The sequence below is a fragment of the Nycticebus coucang genome, chromosome 14 (assembly GCF_027406575.1).
Source record: "Nycticebus coucang isolate mNycCou1 chromosome 14, mNycCou1.pri, whole genome shotgun sequence".
NCBI lineage: Eukaryota > Metazoa > Chordata > Mammalia > Primates > Lorisidae > Nycticebus > Nycticebus coucang.
In genome coordinates, this window is record NC_069793.1 from 46129799 (window position 1) to 46153743 (window position 23945).

General features: G+C 38.0%; 1 protein-coding gene across 1 annotated transcript in view; it reads right to left on the reverse strand.

Annotated features, from left to right (window-relative positions):
- The window catches only part of GTF2H1 (general transcription factor IIH subunit 1), a 42694-nt gene that overhangs the window by 13957 nt on the left and 4792 nt on the right, over positions 1 to 23945 (reverse strand). Inside the window, exons 2-11 of the mRNA XM_053561147.1 lie at positions 18156 to 18324; positions 14468 to 14660; positions 12975 to 13140; positions 11216 to 11309; positions 8506 to 8655; positions 8283 to 8362; positions 4632 to 4759; positions 4431 to 4518; positions 1385 to 1473; positions 906 to 1023 (exon numbers count right to left, since the gene is read on the reverse strand). Coding sequence (XP_053417122.1) covers positions 906 to 1023; positions 1385 to 1473; positions 4431 to 4518; positions 4632 to 4759; positions 8283 to 8362; positions 8506 to 8655; positions 11216 to 11309; positions 12975 to 13140; positions 14468 to 14660; positions 18156 to 18309 — 1260 coding nt within the window. The 5' untranslated portion in view covers positions 18310 to 18324. The remainder of the gene's footprint in view (positions 1 to 905; positions 1024 to 1384; positions 1474 to 4430; positions 4519 to 4631; positions 4760 to 8282; positions 8363 to 8505; positions 8656 to 11215; positions 11310 to 12974; positions 13141 to 14467; positions 14661 to 18155; positions 18325 to 23945) is intronic.

The following is a 23945-nucleotide window of genomic DNA, read 5'->3' on the forward strand; positions in this document are numbered from 1 at the left end:
TAACTTACAGTAGCATTGTGGAAATTAATCAGTTCTCCTTAAACAAAAGTAATGGAGTTAAGAAATATTCTTGAAGGACTGATAGAATCTGGAGATCAATTTAAGTATGAATGGTAAGAAAAATGAAGAATGAAGAGCTTTGTTTTATTTATAAATATATATATATATACACACATACATATATTCATTCTGAGTTGGAGGCCATATAGTACATAACACAGAATCATATCAGAAGGAATTTGGAACTCTGGAAGATTCTGCCAATAAAAACCGAATATATAGGGTGGCACCTGTGGGTTAAAGGAGTAGGGCGTCATCCCCATATGCCGGAGGTGGCAGGTTCAAACCCAGCCCTGGCCAAAAACTGCAAAAAAACCCAAAAACAAACAAACAAACAAAAACGAGTATATAGGGCGGCACTAGTAGCTCAGTGGGTAGGGCGCCGGCCACATACACTGAGGCTGGCGGGTTCGAACCTGGGCCCAGGCCAGCTAAAAAAACAATAATGACAACTGGAACAACAACCAAAACAGCCTGGCATTGTGGTAGGTGCCTGTAGTTACTTGGGAGGCTGAGGCAAGAGAATCGCTTTAGCCCAAGAGTTTGAGGTTGCTGTGAGCTGTGACACCACAGCACCTTACCCAGGGTGACAGCTTGAGACTGTCAAAACAAAAAAACCAAGTACATAAAAGGAAAAAGATCAGCAATCACAAAACCCATTAACTTTTTTTTTAAGATGCTACTAAAACATTTCAAACACATTTCTCCCTACCTCTTCACTTTTTCAATTTATTTAGCAGATATATATTCTTAAGCCCAATTGAAATATTAGTTGTAGTTTGACTGGTTGTGCTCATAAATAAGAAGGAACTATGGAAATTCTGATCTTTAAACAAGTTACCCACCTGAGTTAACCTAGGTGTATAAGCTTCCATTTCTTGTCTAATACTTTGAAAAGAATTAATAATATCCTGACTTGTTGCATACTGTAGTGACTGGATTGGAGTTGGACCATGGTAATACCTGAGGGTTAGCACAAAAGAAATTACTAATTACACATAATAATGATGCCCAGTATTTATCAACATTTTAGCAGTGAGTACAAAATACCCCTTGAGGCAAAAAGGGATAAACACATTCAGTAAAACAAATAATTTAATTCCCATAAGGGCAATAAGAAAGAAACAGCACAAAGATCCAAAATTTATTTTCTTGGTTTTTGATTGTTTAGAATGCTTTCCTGAGATGCTTAAATAAAAAAAAAAAAAAAAAGCATATTTACTTTAATGGCAATAAATGGGATTAGAAATAAGTGCTATGCTTCCAGAATATACTTTGAAATTGTGTTATATTAACTGTTCTGTTTAATATTGACCATACTTACCTATCTGACTTCTTGAGGTTTAGTGCAATCGTTTTTACAGAATTATTTTTTGCCAGGTCTTCATATTCAATGGACTCTTGTAATTTCGCCTATTATTAACACAGTACTCTTTGTCAGTAACTCTTATTATACAAGTTAACAAACATGACTAAAAAATGAAACTGTACATATAGTAAAAAAATGAAGACTTCTCACCATGAGCATTACTTCCTGGAAAGGATTGTCTTCGAAATGGTTGACACAATTTTCTCAACAACCACTCACAGAGTACCTGTTTTCCTACATTCTGACCATACTATTAATATGACTGAACTTTTAATTTTTGCCAATCTGGTAGATGAAAATTTACACTTTATTGTCCCCCCTCAAATTAATTACCTGTTCATGCTTTCTTATATTTTTCTATTGAGTAAAGACATTTTTTTGAATATTAAGAAAATTGCCTTTTATTATGCGTGTTGTAAATATTTTCTCTTCCAGTTTGGTGTTTTTTTGGTTTTAATTATAAAAAGTTATCTTTTACTAAATTATTAACTTCTAACATCATTTGTAGAATAATCTGTCTTTTCCCACTGATTCTGCAATGCCCTGTATATTACTATATAACACTTTATTATGAAAAAGGCTTTGTGGCCCAGCACAGTGGCTCACACCTGTAATCCCAGCACTTTGGGAGGCCAAGGCAGTGGACTGCTTGAGCTCAGGAGTTCAAGACCAGGCTGGGCAAGAGCGAGACCCTATCTTTACTAAAAACAGAAAAACTAGCCAGGTGTCATGGTGAATGCCTATAGTCCCAGCTACTTTGAGGCTAAGGCCAGAGGATCACTTGAGCCCAGGAGTTTCAGGTTGCTGTGAGCTATGAAAGCATTGCATTTTACCCAGGGCGATGGAGTGAGAATGTCTTAAAAAAAAAAAAAAAAGGCTTTGTGTTGGGTGAGTTTGCCCAACTGCAGGCTACTCTAAGTGGTGTAACATGTTTAAAGTAGGTAAGCTAAGCCATGTTTGGTAGATTTACATGTATTGAATGCATTTTCTTTTTTTTTTTTTTTTTTTTTTGGCCGGGGCTAGGTTTGAACCTGCCACCTCCGGCATATGGGACCGGCGCCCTACTCCTTGAGCCACAGGTGCCTCCCTGCATTTTTAGTTTACAGTATTTATAACTTACATTGAGTTTATTGGCATGCAACCCCCTTTTAAGTCAAGGAGCATTTATATTATGAAAATTCACACAGAGAAATAACACATTTTGACAACTCAGCACTACCAAGAATCAAGGGTATTCAGACCAGTAGTACTGCAAAGAAAGTATCACTAATTAAACACCTCTGTAACTTAATGTTTTGGTTTTATAGTAATTTTCCTTAGTTCAAAAAGGAAAACACCTCATTGGCTTTTTTTTTTTTTTTAATTGTCACCTCAGTAGAGTACTGTGGTGTCACAGCTTACAGCAACCTCAAACTCTTAGGCTCAAGTGATTCTCTTACCTCAGCCTACCTAGTAGCTAGGACTACAGGCACCCTCCACAATGCCTAGCTATTTTTTTGTTGTTGTTTAGCAGGCCAGATTTGAACCCACCAGCCCCTAAGCATGTGGCCAGTGCGCCCTAACCACTGACCTATGGGCACTAAGCCCTCCTTGGCTTTAATAATTAGAAAGGCTATACATGTCTGTAGAAATATTACATTACTGAAATATGCAAAAGAAACATAATTTAAAGTTCACTCATAATCCCTTTACTGAAAGATAATCATTTAGCATATTCTTTGATATTTTTTTTCTTTTATACTTTTTAAAGACAGGTTATTGCTCTGTTCCACAGACTGGAGTGCAGTGATCATACCTCACTGTGTCCTTGAACTCCTGGGTACAAGTGATTATTCTACTCAGCGTCCTGAGTAGGTATGACCATAGGCAAGCACCACCATGCCTAGATCATTTGTTTATTTTTCATAAAGATGGGGGTCTTGCTATGTTGCCCAGGCTGGTCTCAAACTCCTTAGCTAAAGTATCTTTCTATGTCAGCCGCCCAAAATGCTGGGATTATGGGTGTGAACTGCTGCATCTGGCCTGAGGCCTTTTAAAAGTTCATAAATTTCTTTGCTACATGTGAAACCATATTCATAATATGAATATATCATATTCATAATATTCAAACATAAGTTTGTTGTGTGAACTCTTTTTGATGTAATATATTATTAATCCTTTTAAAGTCAGTAATAGTTGCATCAATCTTCATTGTTTAAATGTATCAGGCATCAAGAAGCTTGTAATTATCTGTTATAATACTGCAAATGAATACCTGTATCTATGTATTTGAACACATTTTACTTTTTTATTTTTTTATGGTTTTTGGCCGGGGCTGGGTTTGAACCCGCCACCTCCGGCATATGGGGCCAGTGCCCTACCCCTTTGAGCCACAGGCACTGCCCTTACTTTCTTGAAATAAGTGTCCAGAAGTAAAATTAAAGCATAAAGCTTAAAAATTTTAGTATATACTGCCTGACTGCCCTCTAAGGGGAAACTTTCATAACATATTTTATGGGGAGGGAGAGATAGAATATTGGCAAAGTTGAAGGACAAGAAGAAATATACAAGTAGCTAACTCTGTCTGTACTCTTTCATACTCTCAAATTATTTCTTTAATATTTAATAAGATATTCTCACCTCTGAAATACTAAGTTTTACATGAAAGCCAATTCACTTTCTTTTTAAATCATATACACAAAACTTCAGGTTATTCTGTTACCTTGCCTCTGTTGAATACTGTTGCCCAGACAACAAAATCATGCACAAAAAGGTTGCGTGTGTGTGTACATGTGAAAGATAAAAACCCAATAAAATTTGTTAAACAGGGTTGAGCCAATAGAAAGTTAGCCTGGTAAACCAAACCTGAGGAAATCCTTTATAATGATCTACACTGTAAACCAAATGCTTAACTTCTTAAAAGAAACGAGTCATCTGAAATAAGTGACATAAAATACAAGCAGTTATATGAAGTATTTAGAGAAACCAAAACACCAAACTGGTCCAAATATTTTGCCCATACCCTTTTTACTGCTGGCTGAAAGCAGTCTGCATCTCCGGAATTTCCATCCATGCTGCTGGGCTCACCATTTTGTTCATTCTGTGCTTCTCTTAAAACAAAGGAAAAAAATTAGTCTATGTTAAAAACTATAAGCAGAATGCCACAATTCTATATGTATATTCTAAAAAGCCCAGTTACTGCACCTTGGCATGTATACTTAACTGTTTCCTGAGTCCTGCTGCCAGGACCATGGCACTGTGATGGTTAAACCTCTTGATGATGGCAGCATTACTATTTTCCTTTATGGACTTAGAATTGGAAGTAGTTGGCACAGAGGAAATGCCATAGCCCTGTGAGAAATAATTTAGTAGATTAAAAATCAAATTAAGCTTCTGATTTTCTTACTTAAAAAAAAAAAAATCTTAATTTTAGGTGGCACCAGTCGTTCAGTGGGGAGGGTGCCGGCCACATACACCAAAGCTGGCGGGTTAGAACCCAGCCCAAACCAGCTAAAACAACAATGACAACTGCAACAAAAAAACTAGCCAGGCATTGTGGCAGGCATCTGTAATCCCAGCTACTTGGGAGGCTGAGGCAAGAGAATCACAAGAGTTTGAGGTTGCTGTGAGCTACGATGCCACGGCACTCTACCCAGGGTAATAGCTGTAACTCTGTCTCAAAAAAAAATCTTAATTTTAAATTTTGCATTTTGTTTTTAAAGAATAATTTTAGGTCTAATTAGCAAAGTACTGAATAAAAGAATAGAATACAGTAGGGAAAAAAGACAAAGAGTCAAATTCTGGTTTTGTCACTTTTTCTTAGTCAAGGCAAAGCTATTAACTTTTCCAACCTCTATAAAAAGAAAATTCAACAAGAAGTATTTTCAAACATGTACTGAATGCAAACTATGGCCCAGGCTCTGCAGGTACAAAATTGATAAGACCCTCTGCCATAAATCTAAATACTGGTTAGTAGGAAGCTTGGGTGGAGAAAGGAAGTGGTCAAACCTCTTGGTGGAGAAAAGGGTAGGTTTGAAAAAGCTTTATGGGGAACCATAAGATAAAACAGATTCTTAATGGGCAGACATGAGAGACAATGACATTTCAGGAACGAAGAAACTACTTAAAGGCATAGAAGCAATGTAGTGCACACTGTGTCATGGGTTTGTATGTAGTTCAGTATACCTACAATGAAGGGTGGTCCAGTAATTGGTGAGGCTAAAAAGGTAAAAAAAAAAAAAAAAAACAAAAAACTCTACTATAAAAAGACTCCTTGCCATTCGTCCATTTATCAAATAATTATGAAGTACTAATATATGCCATGTGCTGGGGATAGGCCAATAATCAATAAGAAAATCAGCTTCATGGAGCTTACACTTTTCCAAGAGGAGACTGATTAGCAATTATCAAGTAAAACAAGTAAAAACATCTTTTTCAGAAGCAGAAAATAAAGTAAACACAAGGTAACATGATGAACTGAATTGGGAAGGTGACCAGAAAGGTCTCCCTGACAAAGTGATACTAAAACCAATGTTTAAAGATGGGCAGAAGACAGGGAAAGAGCAGGTAGAAAGATAGCAAAAGGCTGTGAAGTAGAAAACACTTGACATGGAGCTGAAGGAAAGTCGTCATGTCTAGAGCATGAGTGAGTGGAGGCGGCCCAAAGTGAGAAGCAGGCAGGGGCCAAATCAAGCAGAGTCTTGTAGAAGTTATGGTTTTATTCTATGTTCAATTAGAAGACACTGAAGAATTTCACATACAGGAGTATTAAGATCTAATTTATACCGTATCTCTTACCGTGAGGGGAGTATGAACTATAAAGGAAAAGCGTACAAAGACAGATCAATTAGGAGGCTAAAGCAAGCAATCAGACCAAAGATGATGGGAGCTTAAAAGTGAAAGTGTTTATGTACCTGTGGAGAAAGAGAAATACATACAGATTGAAGATGTATTATGGAGGACTTGTCCATAGAAAGTTAGACCAAGGAAGCTCCCAGGTTTTTGGTTTGGCAAATGATAATTCTGTTTACTGAGATAAACTCAGGAAAAAGTAGGCTTCTGAAGATGGGAATCAAAGATTCCATTCTGGACATGTTAGGCTAAAAAGTCTATGAAATATATAACAGGAGATTATCAAGGAGGCAGTTGGAGCTCTGGAGTTAAAGACATGGGAGGGATATTTGGGATTCATTATTACATAATTAAGGTAACGGATAAGGAGAATGAATGCATTCAGGAGGCCCAAGATCCCAGCCTGTGACAGTTACAACAATTAGAGGTTGATAAAGGAAGGGTCATCAAAGGAAAAACTGAATCAGTCCATTTCTAGTAAAAAGACTGGTTACATAAATGTTGATATATCCACACAAGAGAATACTATGCAGATTAAAAAATGTAAACAACAACTGTAGTAACACCTTACTTATTAAGTACTTATTATGTACCAGGATCTTTTTACTCTTATCCCAGCTTGGGCCAGCTAAAACAATAATGACAACTGCAACAAGAAAAATAGCTGGGTGTTGCGGCAGGTGCCTGTGATCCCAGCTATTTGGGAGGCTGAGGCAAGAGAATCGCTTAAGCCCAAGAGTTTGAGGTTGCTGTAAGCTGTGATGCCATAGCACTCTACCCAGGGTGACATCTTGAGACTCTGTCTCAAAAAAAAAATAAATAAAATAAAACAAAAGTTGATCAGGAAAATAAAGGTTTGTGTATAATTTTCTCAATACTGACACCACAGGTAAGCAAAACAGTCCTCAAATAATCAGCATATGGCTCGTAGGCCACAGGCTGGACACCTGTGTGACAGTTCTATTAGCCCATCAAAAAGCAGTAAGAACACAAAAAACTGGGCATACAAATGTTAAAACATATCACAGTTTAAGTCAGGTAGTTTGCTTTTACAGTCTGTATTCTTAATATCTATGGTGTAAGGCCAGGCATGGTAGTCCACACCTATAATCCAGCACTCTGGGAGGCTGAGGCGGGTGGATTGATTGTGCTCAGGAGTTCAAGACCAGCCTGAGCAAGAGTGAGACCCTGCCTCTACTAAAAATAGAAAAATTAGCCAGTTGTCATGGCAGGAGCCTGTAGTCTTAGCTACTTGGGAGGCTGAGGCAAGAGTATCTCTTGAGCCTGGGAATTTGAGTTGCTGTGAGCTGGGCTGACAGCATGGCACTCTAGCCTGGACAACAGAGCAAAACTGTCTCAAAACAAGAACACTATCGTGTGGTTAGTTTGGAAAAATATTGATAAGCAGAGAAAAAGTTACAAAAGTACACGCACAATATGCCAGTATCTTTTTTATTTTTAGTAGAGACAGAGTCTTACTTTATCGCCCTTGGTAGAGTGCCATGACATCATACAGCTCATAGCAACCTCCAACTCCTGGGCTTAGGCGATTCTCTTGCCTCAGCCTCCCAAGTAGCTGGGACTATAGGTGCCCGCCACAACGCCTGGCTATTTTTTTGTTGCAGTTTGGCCAGGCTGGGTTTAAACCCACCACCTTTGGTATATGGGGCCGGCACCCCACCCACTGAGCCACAGGTACCGCCCCTTTAAGACAATTTTATTTTTTATTATTTTCATTTTTTTGCAGTTTTTGGCCGAGGCTGGGTTTGAACCCACCACCTGTGGTATATGGGGCTGGCGCCCTACTCCTTTGAACCACAGGAGCTGCCCTTAAAACAATTTTAATGGCAAACAGTGATACTCAAAAAGCATTTCTGATAAATCACTTCAGATATAGTATTTTATTTATTTTACATTCTCACAAGTGGAATACATCTATTCTTAAGGCAATTTTAAAACTATAAAAATACTGAACACTAGGAAAACACTGTTTTCTCTCATAACTTCTTTGATTACTTCTTACCTCATCTAATGGTTTATCTTCCAAAGCTGTCAAATCTAGTAGTGGATTTTTCACTCCTAATGAAACCATTGTTTTTAACCCTAAAAAAAAAAAAAAAAAAAAATCAATGAAATAAAAAAGTTCAGCATGTCTTACCTTTCTGAGAAATTAAAAGAAAATTCACTAACAGATCTAATGACTAGTGTGCCAAGTTAAATAGAGTGCATCCGGGATAAACAGTTACCTTTTTCATCTATTTTGGCACATTCTGCAAAGAGATCCTTTGACCCTGTATTCAGCCGATCCCTGTGAAAATAATGGGACTGGAAAAAACGCGTCCAGAATTCCTTCTCTGTCATGTTGTGGGGAACATTTTCTGCGTATTTCATTTTTACTGTGGAAAAAAATAAGAAATAGTTTCATACTAAATTTTCATTTCTTAAAACCACTCAATTAGATAACTGAAATAGACTAGTAGCAAAAACTAGATTAAAAAGTTCTTAATTTTACATAGTACATGTTACATATTATAATTATAAACTATAACTTGAGAGATCAGGTGAGGCATTATTGCTATGAATCTTAACAAATGATGAACAAAACCTTAGTTTGCACCAAGAGGATTAAGATTTGAGGTTTTAGTAGAAACACTAAGCATCCTGGAGTCAGACCTGAGTTTGCTTATTTAGTTATACATAGTCTCACTCCAAGGCACTGTTAGGTAGTAGGGAAATAAAGATCTCAATGCCTACTGGATTTCAGCTCACCACTCCAGTGACTATAGTGTTCAAGCACAGTGTTCAAGTTTAGAACTTTAGGTCTGCCACTTCCTTGGACAAATTACTCAATCTCTACAGAGTCTGGTTTCCTCATCTGTCATAACAGAGGGAAGAGGGTCATAACAGTACCCACTTCATAGGTATATGCAACGATTAAATGAATACAGTAAAAGCCCTCAGAATAGTGTCTGGCATATAATAAACACTATACGATCATGTTAATTAAGCAGAGATACAAAAATAATTACATTACATTCTGATAACTCTTTAAGATAATTCTATGAGACACTATAAAAGTAGAGGAAACAAACAACAAAACTCAGGACTAACACCAAGATTCCAGTAAAATGTCAAAATTTAATTCTCTTGGTATAAAGGTGTTCTTTTTAGGGTGAGGGTAGAGAGACAGGGTCTTGCTTTATTGCTTGGCTAGAATGCAATGGTGTCATGAGAACTCACTGCAGCCTCAAACTCTTGGGCTCAAGTGATCTGTATGCCTCAGCCTCCTGAGCTGGGACTACAGGTGTGCGCCATTTGCCTGTCTAATTTTTCTGCTTTATGTAGAGACAGGGTCTAGCTCTTATTCAGGCTGGTCACAAACTCCTGGCCTCTAGCAATCTTCCTGCCTCGGCCTCCCAAATTGCTAGCACTACAGGTGTGAGCCATCACGCTCATCCGCAAAGGTTTTGATTGTAATTTAAGATATCTGCCTGACAGGATATGTTTTTTGGAGACAGGGTCTCATTCTGCTGCCCAGGTTGGAGTGACATTTTCTTTCTTTTTTGTAGAGACAGAGTCTCACTTTATTGCCTTTGGTAGAGTGCCATGGAATCACACAGCTCATAGCAACCTCCAACTCCTGGGCTTAGGCAATTCTCCTGCCTCAGCCTCCTGAGTAGCTGGGACTACAGGTGCCTGCCACAACGCCCAGCTATTTTTTTGCTGCAGTTTGGACAGGGCTGGGTTTGAACCCGCCACCCTCAGTATATGGGGCCGGCACCCTATCCACCGAGCCACAGGCACCACCCTGGAGTGACATTTTCTAATCATAGCTCACTGTAACCATAAACTCCTGGGCTCAAGTGATCCTTCCACCTCAGACTCCCAAGTAGTTAGGTTTACAGGGACATGCCACCATGCCCATTTAATTAAAAAAAAAAAAATTACTTTTAAAGAGATGGGGGGAAATCTTACTATGTTGCCCAGGGTGGTCTCAAACTCTTTTTCTTGAGACAAAGCCCAAGCTGTCACCCTGGGTAGAGTGCCGTGCCATCACAGCTCACAGCAACCTCTAACTCCTGGGCTCAAGCTATTCTCTTGCCTCCGCCTCCCAAGTAGCTGGGACTACAGGCGCCCGCCACAATGCCTGGCTATTTTTTGGTTGCAGCTGTCACTGTTCTTTGGTGGGTCTGGGCTAGATTCGAACCCACCAGCTCAGGTTTATGTGGCTGGTGCCTTAGCCGCTTGAGTCACAGGCGCCGAGCCTCAAATTCCTGGTTTTAAACAATCCTCCCATCTTGGCCTCCCAAAGTGCTAACATTACAGGTATGAGCCACTAAACCTGGCCAAGTTAGGATTTCATAAAAGTGGCAATGAGGTGATGACTGACCTGAGACCTGAGGGAGAGAAATGTTTCCTAAGGACTAAAAGGGTACGAAAAAGGAAATGAGAAGAAAATTAGAATATAGCTTAACAAAGTACTGTTTAGTCCAAAGAATGACCATAGCAGTGGCCCTCCTGCTTGGCTATACATCACAAATTGCTAGGCGTGGAGGTCAACACATCTATACTTTTAGGATAATGTCTATGTGGGAAATAATTAATGGGTTAGAAAGGTCACTCTGGTTGCAGTATGAAGGATGGTCAGGGTTCCTCATACTCAGATAATTGATGATGCTTCTGTAGCATATCATTTTTAGCATTTCATGCTCAAGTATGTTGAGGACCAAATAAAGTTTAAGAACCACTGATGGAAAAAATAAAAAAAATCATCATACACTTAACCGATGATAGCAATACTGAACCCTCAGCACCTATGATGTCTATATCAGGTACTGGGTAAACTCCTTTGATCAGGAATAAATGTGAAGTATTTTGTTTTTTATTGATAGACTAAAGAGTTGACCCAAATATTTTAACCATGTGAATGGTTCTGAAAGAACTGACTTTTCTTACCTGCTGGATAGGTCCTAAATATAGACTCAATAATATCAGAGGTTAAATTATATCTCAGACCATTGCAGCCATCAGTTTGGGGCCGAACATCAGCCTAAAATAAAGACCACATACACACATATATTAATTAAGAACATCACTTAAACATCTAAGCTCTTGACAATGGATAAAGATGGGAAAAAAAGGTTTCTTTTCTTTTTTTTTTTGTAGAGACAGAGTCTCACTGTACCACCATCGGGTAGAGTGCCGTGGCGTCACACGGCTCACAGCAACCTCTAACTCTTGGGCTTACGCGATTCTCTTGCCTCAGCCTCCCGAGCAGCTGGGACTACAGGCACCCGCCACAACGCCCGGCTATTTTTTTGTTGCAGTTTGGCTGGGGCTGGGTTTGAACCCGCCACCCTCGGCATATGGGGCCAGCGCCCTACTCACTGAGCCACAGGCGCCGCCCAGGGAAAAAAGGTTTCTAAATGAACTGCAGACAGGTAAGTCCCTCATTTTCACTTTTTTTTTTGAGACAGGGCTCAAACAGGCTTTCTTCGGTTTCTCGTTGTCTCAATGACCTATAAAATCTGTTTCCTCGGAAGTCTAATATGGTCAAATAGCCATCTCTAAATTTGAGAGGCAGAGAGCTAGTGGAGCTTTAACATAAAACTTGCAAAGTTACCAAAACCACTCCAAACTCTGGTTACTAAGTCATCAAACTAAAACTAACATTGACTGGTTTCTTTGGGAAAGGGCTTATTAATTTAATTCACTACTAAGCACCAAAAAAGATACTGAAAATACAAATGATATTCAAATTTTTGTTTTGGATGTGTAACTACTGTTCTAGTTCACTGCAGTACAGACTAACTGAATTTGATTTTATAACTTCACAAGTGAGGCATTCCTAATTTTTCTATTAGATATTTCTGTTTTTGAGCTAGGATCTTGCTCTATCACCCAAGCTGGAGTGCACTGATGCTAATGTAGCTCACTGCAATCTCAAACTCCTGGGCTTAAGAGATCCTCCTCCCTCAGTCTCCTCAGTACTGTGCCTAGCTAACTTCTGAATTTTTTATAGAGACTGGGGTCTTGCTATTTTGTTTAGGTTGGTCTTAAACTCCTAGACTCAAGCAATCCTACTGTCCTGATCTTCCAAAATGCTGGAGTTATAGGCATGAACCATCATACCTGGCTCTATTAGATACATTTTACAAATTTTACTTTTCCTATATAATATGATGGTCATTAAATATTTAACTTTATATTATAAGTAAAATACAACAATCATTAGAAAGCCCTAAATTTAAAAGCATTAGGAAAATTAAGAATTAGTCCAAAAAAAAGTCATTTGACCTCTAGCATGCTAAAGTCAAGTCCAAAAACCAAGAAAATATAATTGGTAAAAATATATATATATATATATATATTTGGAGACAAGGTCCCACTCTGCAGCCCAGACTAAGTGCAGTGGTACCATTATACTTCATTGCAAACATGAACTCCTGACCTCAAGGGATCCATCCTCCTGCCTTAGCCTCTTGAGCAGAAGTATATATTTTAAAAATATTTTTGAAAGTATTTTAATACTACATTATTTTAAAATTATTTTGGAAGAACACTATGGATACTAAGTTTTCACACTTTAAGGAAATGCTCTATTTCCACACTTCAAGGAAATGCTAAATTTTAGAAAAAAAAAATAGCATTGTTAACACAAATACTGGAGTTGCCATTTTTTTCTTCTCTTTAGAAATATAGAAGGGTCACATACCAGAAAAGCCGCAGAAATGCCAACATCCTGCTTATGATTAGATGTGGAAGAACTCTCTGCTGCATTCACGTTTAAACGATTGGCCCAGAATTCCTCAGCGCTGATCACTTGGCTCACAACAAGGTCTTTGTAAAGCTGAAACAAAACAGGGTCTTCTTGCAGCATTCTGGGGACAGAATATATTAAATATAATTGAACTTCTAGAACAAAACAACATTTAGATAACATTTTAAAAAGGCCTTAGTAACATAAAAGCATTAGAACACACAATTTTTAGTTTGTGATGACCAAATACGAGAGGTCATTTACTTCATTTTTCAGTAATTAAGAAATGAAGTACAGATAAATGGAGATAAGTCTGCAGTAGCAGAGATTAAACTCTTTGAAGGCATGGATCTGGTCTTATCTCTGTATTGCAGTGACACAAAGATCACTGGGTCTATATTTGTACTGTACAATACCGCAGTATCTGCAGATGTTCAAGTCTCTTAGGGAAAATGGTGTACTGTTTGCATATAACTTACAAAATCTTCCCATATGCTTTAAATAATCTCTAGATTACTTACTAATATCTAACATAATACAAAATGTTAAATGGTTTGCTATCCTACTGTTTGTTATTTGTATTATTTTTGGTTGCTTTATTGCTATTTATTCCAAATATTTTAAATCTGAAATTGAGTCTGTGAATGTGGAACTCACAGAAGGCCAACTGAGTTATTTTTCACACATAAAGGCGAATGTGGAAGAGAGGAGGTATGATCGAGATTTTCCAGCAACTAATTTTTCAATGTGATAAGCATTTGGAACTATATGCCCTTATGGCCCAAAAGATGTCAGTGATGGAATAATTCATTTTAGAAGACATTCTCATTTTATATGCTATCTCACTTTTTCATACATTTAACGATTCAGTATCTTCTCCGTGACACAGAAGTGGGAAAAGAAAATTAAGGAATCTTAGCACCTTCTAATCTCATGTTTGCTCCTAAGCAGATGCTAGGCTTTATTTTCGGAGTTTGTGAATACTCATTTGCCCAAAGATCACACAGCTAGTTAAGATTCTAAAGTTGAGGGCGGCGCCTGTGGCTCAGTCGGTGGGGCGCCGGCCCCATATACAGAGGGTGGCGGGTTCAAGCCCGGCCCCGGCTGAACTGCAACCAAAAAAAAAAAAATAGCCGGGCGTTGTAGCGGGCGCCTGTGGTCCCAGCTACTTGGGAGGCTGAGGCAGGAGAATCGCTGAAGCCCAGGAGTTGAAGGTTGCTGTGAGCTGTGTGATGCCACGGCACTCTACCGAGGGCTATAGAGTGAGACTCTGTCTCTACACACACACACAAAAAAAAAGATTCTAAAGTTGAAAACTAAATGTAGAAATAAAGATACTAAAGCCCATATTTTCCTACATTACAATATCACAACAAAAAGGAGGGAAGAGGTAATAAGCTAGAAAGAATCTAGAATCTTTTCAAAGGACTCTTTTTTCCCCCTCCCACCTGTTTTTTTCTTCTAGTTCTTTATTTGCTTTCCTCTTGAATTTAGGCAGCAACTGCTGAAGAAGGTCCTTTACTGCATCTCGCTCTTTCACTGCTGTGCTTTCATTGGAAAAATGGAAGTTAGTTGTGTCCCCTGCATGCAGGACCAGCTGAAGCTGAATTTTAGCTTTTCCTTCTGGACTGATTTTCTGGCCTAAAAAGAAGCATGAGGCTAGTTAGATAAGGAAACTCATACCATGGGAATGGCTATATAATAGGTTACCTCTCCTAGGAAGATTTGGCATTCCTCTGGGCTTTAGTTACCCTGTTTCAATATTCATACTTTTGCAGAAATGCACTTTTTAAATAATCCCATACAATTAAAGTGTGCTCAACAAATTCACTATTAACATTCACTCTGCTTCCCACTACAGTGCCCTTTTTGTGCAGCATTTCTCAACCATTGCTTTCTCTACCATATATTAATGGGCTTTTGTTTGCATTCAACTAGGGCTGATTTCTTTAAAGCTTTCCAAACAGCCAATGAGGACTGAGTACCAAATCCACTTGAAACTGCCTCCAATCAACATTATTATTAATTAAAATGATTTGTCATAATCCCCAAGGCATATTTACTAACACTGCAAGAGAAAATACATAATTATACATTTGATTTAACCTGATTATAACCAAGCCTCTAGCTCTTTCAGTTTAGAAAAATACAGATATACAGGAATAAATTAAACAAAACCTTAAGGAAGCAATCAGATGTTCAGAATGTACAATATTCAACATGGTTATACTCTGAAAGATACTAAAGAGGCCACAACTACATGAACCTAGACTGCATACTGGTTTAAAAAAAATCATGGTTAAAAAAGACATTATTGGTTTGACCAAGGAAATGTAGTAATGGTCTGGCTATTTTATTAAAATATTCTTGGTGTGATAACATAAGCAATAAAAGCATACTCGGTTCGGCGCCTATAGCTCAAGCGGTTAAGGCGCCAGCCACATACACCAGAGCTGATGGGTTCGAATCCAGGCCAGGCCTGCCAAATAGCAATGACAACTATAACCAAATAATAGCCGGGTGTTGTGGCGGGAGCCTGGAGTCCCAGCTACTTGGGAGGCTAAGGCAAGAGAATTGCTTAAGCCCAGAAGTTGGTTGCGGTAAGCTGTGATTCCTTGGCACTCTACCCAGGGCAACAGCTTGAGGCTCTGTCTCAAAAATAAAAAAATAAAATAAAATTAAAGCATACTCACAAAGGAAATATGGCAAAATAACAACTGTTAAGATATATTGTGTAGGTTTTCACTGTATCATTTAAATTTATCTATAACTTTGAAGACTTTCATAATAAAAAAATCAGGGCTGGGAATGCCAAGATGTAACTACATAATACATAACTTGTGTTTTAAGAATGGGCTTCTTGGCAATAGTAGTGCTCTTCTACTTTGTAAGGAAAGCAGAGATAGAGGGCTTTGTCCCATAAAATGGGTGATTCATGGTAGTGTAACACACTGCCTATAGCTTTCATGTTAGCATGAACTGATCTATTGAAAGTTTAAACAAACAAACTCTGACAATGAAGATGATGCTTGCAACAGTTAGAACACATGAAGTACCTTACTGCTAAAAGCAGCAATAATGAAGCAATTTACACTGTCAGCTAACATGTTTCATTATCCCCTTCCTATAAAACAGCCGCTCCTTTCTTTTTTTTTTTTTTTTGAGACAGAGTTTCACTTTGTTGCCCTTGTAGAATGCCATGGAGTTATAGCTCACAACCACCTCCAATCTTGGGCTAAAGTGATCCTCTTGCCTCAGCCTCCAGAGTAGGTAGGACTACAGGCAGCAAATACAGTGCCCTGCTATTTTTTTTTTTTTTAGAGACAAGGTCTCACTCTTGCTCAAGCAATCCACCTCCCTCAGCCTCCCAGAGTGCCAGGATTACAGGTGTGAGCTGCCACATCTGGCCCAGTCACTCCTTTCAAATCGCACCTTTTCTCAGTCACTGCTTCATCCTTGTTCCATCTTAGTTCCTGCCTCTGAGAAAACAGATGTTCTCATTTTTTAACTAGCTAACTTCAGTTAATGGTAAAGACTACTCTGATTTTCACCTTAATAATTTATTGATAACTTTCGGTGGTTTATTTCAGAAATAAACATTCTTTCAAATATTCAACTTAAAAGGAAAACTGTTACGTGCAGCTCTAGCTTCAGGCATCTACTTCCCGAACTTAAACAACTTGCCAGGCATTTTCCCACAGAAACCAAGTTTTTAAAAAGGGAGTATTACCAAAATACTAAGATAGTGGACAAAAGATCATATAGTGTAGGCAACAGTGAACTTTGGAGGTATCATGATGCTTATAATCTACACAATATTTTATCTAGGAAAAGAATCTTATGTCCAAGGACATAAATGAATCCATACTAATGGTTATAGTTGGCGTGTCATAATTTATCAAGGGTTTTGTTGTCCTGGGTCTCTCCTAGTCAAGATGTAGTTAGGTGAACTATAGATACTCCTTTTCAAAGCAAAGTTTTTTTTTGGTTTTTTTATTTTTGCAGTTTTTGGCCAGGGCTGGGTTTGAACCCGCCACCTCCGGCATATGGAACCGGTGTCCTACTCCTTTGAGCCACAGGCACCACCCTTTAGAGCAAAGTTTTTAAATTCCAGGATTCATCTAAATGCTTTTCAACCTAATTACTACTGAACAACAAAGTACCATACCCCCTGGGTAATAAATTCAAAGGTAATTTTGCAAATTTGAAAGAGAAGGGGCTTTTATTTCAAACTTCACACTTCAAGTTTATAAAAAGTTTATGAAAAAATTATAAAAAGAAAAATAATGTAAAAGCAATACATTCTATAAGACAATCTGGCATCACTTATTAACACTTTAAATAGACGAACCATTTGAACCCGAAATCCTTTTAAGGGAAGTATGATGCACAAACATCCCTCAAATATTAGTGCACAGATCTACACTGCAGTATTATTTGCAAAAATAAAATTCTGGAAACTTCCCAAATGTCCTTTAATAGAGGCCTGATTAAATACATGTGATTGCATGTCCAGTGAAGTATGATTCAATACTTAAAAGTATATACGAGATCTGACAAATTAAATTCTTGAACTCATCTTAGAAAAAGTGCTACATATCTCCAACATCACTATGGTCACTTTGAGTTACTCTCTTTGGGAAGCTATGCACTGACACCACGGCCTACTCTACTCCTCAAAGCAATTCTGGAACTCTTTTTGGAATGGCCATCAGAGCTATTTTCATATGAGGTTTGACAAGTTCACAAACTCATCCTAGAAAAAGTGATACATATTTCACTGCTGAACATCACTACGTTCACCTTTGAAGTACCACCTTGCCATCTGGTGATCATAGCAACGAAGTATGTAGCACATTTCCTAGGATGAGTTTGTGAACTTAATTATCAGACCACATATGTAGATCAATGTGAAGTAGATCAACATATATAAACCTGTACACAATCTATTTATAAGTGAAAAGGTCAGGCTATAGAAAAGTATATTCAGTGATCCCATTTTCAAATTATTTACATGTGGCTGGTTTTTTGGGATACAAAATTAAAACCTACAAAGACTATATAAGACATCTTTCTACAAAAAATTACTAGAAATAAGACATACACATACATCAGACCTTAGTACAGCTGACTTACATTTAATATCTGCATACATATGGCTGATTGTAAATCTATCTTTGCCTTCGGGTGCCCAAGCGATTCTTTCTGCCATTAGGTATAAAGCTCCATCCTGCTTCTTTTGGCGAACCTTCTTCACAATCAGTAAAACTTCTTCAGATGAAGTAGCCATGTTAGCAAAAAGGTACTAATAGAGAAAAAAAAGATGAAGTCAAAAAATATTCTACATGCCAATTATGGTTGAAATTCGCTGACTTTCTGAGTTCCTTCCAAATCTAAAACCTAAACTGTAGGAAATTAACAGGGAGGAAAAGTCTTTCCTCTCAAAGTTAAATTTGAATGGCACTATTCCCAACAGTCAAATTTCATTTTGCTTGTATCACACATGTGAATTTATACAATACTTAGTTTCTAACACTTAATAGTCTTTTAAACCATTTTGACATATAATGAGAGTACTTTTAATCTATTTTCCTCAGTTCTATTTTTTTTTTTTTTTTAAGAGACAGTCTAATATTATTGCCCTCGGTAGAGTGCTGTGGCGTCACAGCTCACAGCAACCTCCAGCTCTTGGCCTTAGGTGATTCGCTTGTCTCAGCCTCCCAAGCTGGGACTACAGGTGCCCACCACAACGCCCGGCTATTTTTTGTTGCAGTTTGGCTGGGGCTGGCGCCCTACCCACTGAACCACAGGCACCACCCCTCAGTTCTATTTTTAAATCATAAATACACAATTTGACTTCAAATATGTGGTCTTTTATTCAGAACCACTCCCAGAGCTAAAACCACACCCAAGTTTCCTGATTCCTGGTCTAAGTTTCTTCTATATACCTGAATATAAAACTGAGAATTAACGCTTAACACTTGATGCTAGTTTCCCACCTTTTAACAATCAAATGTCTTTAACTGCTCTCCACATTTTAGCTATAGTTCGCTTGTATAATAGCTAACCAGTTACCTAGGAAATACCCCAGAACACGTTATCCCCACTCCTTCTCGGAATTTTTTTTTGGTTTTAGAGACAAGAGACTTGTTCTGTCACTCAGGCTGGAGTGTAGTGGTGTGAGCATCGATCTCTGTAGCCTGAGCTTAAGCTACTCTCCAACAGGGACTACAGGTACATGCTACTATGCCCAGTTAAGTTTTTTAAAAAGTTTTTTTTGTATAAAGTAGGCTCTCATTAACTCCTGGCCTCAAATGATCCTCCCTTATGGGCCTCCCAAATTGCTGGGATTATAGGTGTGGGTCACCATGCCCTGCCCTTTCTGGAAATCCTAAATGCCCAAGAAAATCCTTGAAGCTTGAACATGACTGAAAAGGACTTTAAGACTGTCTGGGTTCAGGAGGAAAGATGCCACCATTGATGGTGATGCCTGCCATGGGCCAGGATAGGGAAAACTGTGGCATTAATGTCACATATATTGTCATTTCTGGTGAAGTTCTAATGTTAGTTTTCATTCACAAATGGCTTAAAATATATTATTTTAAAAAATTACTTCTTCAGGCTTGGCGCCTGTAGCTCTAACGGCTAGGGCGCCAGCCAAATACACAGGAGCTGGCAGGTTTGAATCCAGCCCAAGCCCGCCAAACAATTACACCTACAACCAAAACATAGCTGGGCATGTGGCTAGTGCCTGTAGTCCCAGCTATTTGGGAGGCTGAGGCAAGAGAATCGCTTGAGCCCAAGAGTTGGAGGTTGCTGTAAGCTGTGACGTCACGGCACTCTACCCAGGGCAACAGCTTGAGATTCTGTCTCAAAACAAACAAACAACAAACTAGTAGACTTAAGAAAAGTAAATTTTACTACCTGTACATTCTAAAGAAAAAAAAAATGATAGCAATAGTTTATAACCCAAAGAAAAAATTCTCACAGGGAATTTAAGTAAAATTAACAAGAGAAATAACTTCACAGTGAAGAAACCAGGCAGATTCTATCTTAACCAGGTGATCAAAGTTAATATCACAAGTTAGGACATACACAAATCATATGTTCCCTGATATAACTGCACTGAGGATGACAAAAAACAAAAATTACTTCTTTAAACACAAAGTATAATTTTTCAGCACAAGTAGGTATTAGAATTATATTTGCCCCGAGCAAATTAAGTGAAGTTATCACATTCACAAGTTAAGTGAAACATTTTTCCTAAAACAAATGGGAACAAGGAAATATGAGATTTACCATTAGTTACTCACAAAATAATTGGGGAAAATTTCTACTGGAACATAATGGAAAAATAAACATTGGAAAAATAATAGTAGGCATTAAAAACAATGGAAATCAGCAATTCTTGTATAAAGTTACCTGAAAAATAAAAACTATTTCTTAAACCATCACCTCTTAGGATTAATGAAAAATGCTACTGGATTTAAAAAAACTATTATTTCTTCTTAACTCACTCAAGTAATGAGCTAGAAATAAAAGATAGAAGTAGGCTCAGTACCTGGAGCTCAGCAGCTAGGGTGCCAGCCACATACACCGGAGCTGGTGGGTTAGAATCCAGCCCAGGCCTGCCAAACAACAATGACAACTACAACCAAAATATAGCCAGGTGCTGCGGCAGGCACCTGTAGTCCCAGCTACTTGGGAGGCTGAGGCAAGAGAATCGCTTAAGCCCGAGAGTCTGAGGTTGTTGTGAGCTACGATGCTATGGGCGATAGCTTGAGACTCAGTCTCCAAAAAAAAAGATACAAGTAAAAAATGAGAAATCTTGGCGGTGCCTGTGGCTCAGTTAGTAAGGCACAGGCCCCATATACCGAGGGTGGCGGGTTCGAACCCACCCCCAGCCAAACTGCAACCAAAAAATAGCTGGGTGTTGTGGTGGGCGCCTGTAGTCCCAGCTGCTCGGGAGGCTGAGGCAAGAGAATCGCTTAAGCCCAGGAGTTGGAGGTTGCTGTGAGCTGTGTGAGGCCACGGCACCCTACAGAGGGCCATAAAGTGAGACTCTGTCTCTACAAAAAAAAAAATAAATAAATAAATAAAAAATAAATTTAAAAAAATGAGAAATCTTTATTTCCTTTAAGTTATCTGAATTACGTATGAGTAGTCACATCTCGCCTTTTATAGGTCTTTACAGGCTATCCCATCTAAAGAATAGATAGGAAAAGGGTCAGTGTGATACATTTATTCAATAAATTTATACTGAGCCTAGGAGACCAGAGCCTGTCAAAAGATGAAAGGTCTGTCAATAGGAATTTCTGTTTTCAGAGTTTTCAATATAGTAAGATGAGCTGTGTGTGAGGTGTTCATCAGTGAATATACAAATTAGAATGAGTGAAGGGACACAACAAATGGTCTAAGTTAGGACTCAGAGGTTTCCTCACTGAGGAAGCCTTCTAAAAGGTTTGCCATTGAGTTTTTTTAAAAAATGGAGATATAATTAATGTTTCTTAGGCATTCTGTTTGACATATTTTGACTATAGTATACACCCATGTATGATCACCCGAAACAAGACATACATTTCCAACATCTCGAATGTTCCCTCAGGTTTCTTTCAATTCTCTTTCCTTTATCCTTCAGCAACTATTTCTGATTTTTATCCCCACAGATAAGTTTTTGTCTGTTCTAGGACTTCACATAAATAGAATCATACTCTATTTGTCTCTGGCTTTTGCTTGTTTTTTGAAATTCACCATTTTTCTCCATGTATCAGCAATTCGCTCTCTTTTAGAGAGGAGCTCTACAGAGAAAGTAAAGGGAAAATAAGGCAAAGGGGCAGAGGCCTGAAACTCTGTAGGCTTGGTAAGAAGTCTGCTTTGGAGGCATCATAAAGTTAACAATGAAGGTCCAGTGGGATATGAAGTTGGATGGTCAAGATGGAGTCAGATAGAGAATGGTGGAGAATGCCACCCTATGTGGTAAACAACAGAAAACCTCTAAATACTTCTGCATAGAGGAGAGATTTGTATTTTAGAAAACTGACTGGGAGGCACTGTTAAGTCATGCAGGTGGAGACAGTCCGCATTCTGTGTGCATTTGGAAATGTTAGAATGAAGCCCAATTAGTTGACTGCTTTTTTTTTTGAGACATGAGTTTCACCTTGTCCCCCTGGATGGAATGCCATGGCATCATGGCTCACAGCAACTTCAAACTCTTGGGCTCAAGCAATTTTCTTGTCTCAGCCTCCCCAGTAGCTGGGACTATAGGCATCTACCACAAAGCCTGGCTATTTAGAGAGATGAGGGTCTCACTCTGGCTCAGATTGGTCTTCCAGAGTGCTAGGATTACAGGTGTGAGCCACTGTGACCCGCCCTAGATGACTGCCTTTAATTCACAAAAGAATGAAAAGGGATTTTAAAAATTCTATAATTCCACAACCCTAACTTCAATTTTCTTCATTTTAAATCATACCCATCTACTAATTAGCCACTTGGCTAAACCAACTCCATCTTCAATGCTAATCTACCACACTGACTTCTGATTAATCCCAGTTCTGGGAATGATTCTAAGATTTCTACTGCTTATTATCTTCAGCTCTCAGCAGACAACCTGTTACTGAAAATAATTCCCCATGTTGTTTTATAATCTCCAGTTTTGATACCTATATATACTATATATCAAATATAATAATGGGTTAAAATTCTTAATATATGATGCTATCTTTTAGCTGTGTTATTTGATGTTTCCCTAAGACTTTGATTAGAGGATCATAGTTGCTTAAAAAGTTTAAAAACCTGGTGGAGTATGGTGTTGTGTGCTTGCAGTGCTAGCTACTTGGGAGGCTGAGAAGATAGGATTGTTTGAACCCAGAAGTTTGAGGTTACAATGAATCGCTGCACTCCAGCCTAGGTGACAGAACAAAAAAAATTAAAAACCTCTGTTTTAAGATTTTTTTTAATAAGACAAAAAGATACGTTGTTAAGTAATCAATGCAAACAAGCAAAAAACCATGTAGTCTGATTCCATATTCTTAAATTCTTTTAAATCTAAAACTTACTGAATGCTTATTACTATGTGCCAGACCCTGGACTCTTAGTATGCACTATCTCATTCAGTTCCCTGTTAATAATCCTATGAGATAGAGTCTATTATTAATTCCACTCTGTAGATAAGGAAACTAGGTCTGAAAAGTAAGATGCTTTCCCCAAGCATCAAGGAAATAGTAGAATTGGCCTTGACTCTGGGTCAACTTGACCTCAAAGTTCTACTATACTATTCTGCAAACATACCTGAGTTGAGAGATAGACTCTAAATTTAATAGCAGCTATGGGTGATAAAAATACAATTTGAATAATATTTGTTTTTTAGATTATCTATAATAAATCTGTATTTTGTAAGAAAGTAATTTAAAAACGTCTTCTCAAGAGTTTATTCCACATCAAACCAAATGTCTACAAGGTAACAGAGGCAGCTATAAGGAGTGGGAGTATTAGTAAGAATCGAAAGTTTTCTTTTTTTCCAATAGTTTATTATTTTCAATTTCTACAATCACTTCTACTTTTAAACTAATTTATAAAAGGAAATTTTATTAACACCCATGGAACTGTTTAAATACCTAAATATTAGTGATCTAATATTCATTATAATAAATCACTATAAATTTTTAGAAGTCCACTGAATCTGTAGAATATAAAACCATACTGCATAAAATACAAATCACATTTTAAGAAACATGAATTAAAATCTGAGAAATTCTGAGAAACCTCTGATAGAAAAAAACATCTGAGAAAGATGGGAATGAAAAGGTTAGGGAGAAGTTAGTAGATAATCAGAGGGTAATTTCAAGTATGTTAATGGTTAGAAGAGAAGCAGTGAGCAAGGACAGCTGATAGAGGAAGCCTCCCAGTTAACTGGGCTTACTGGCACAA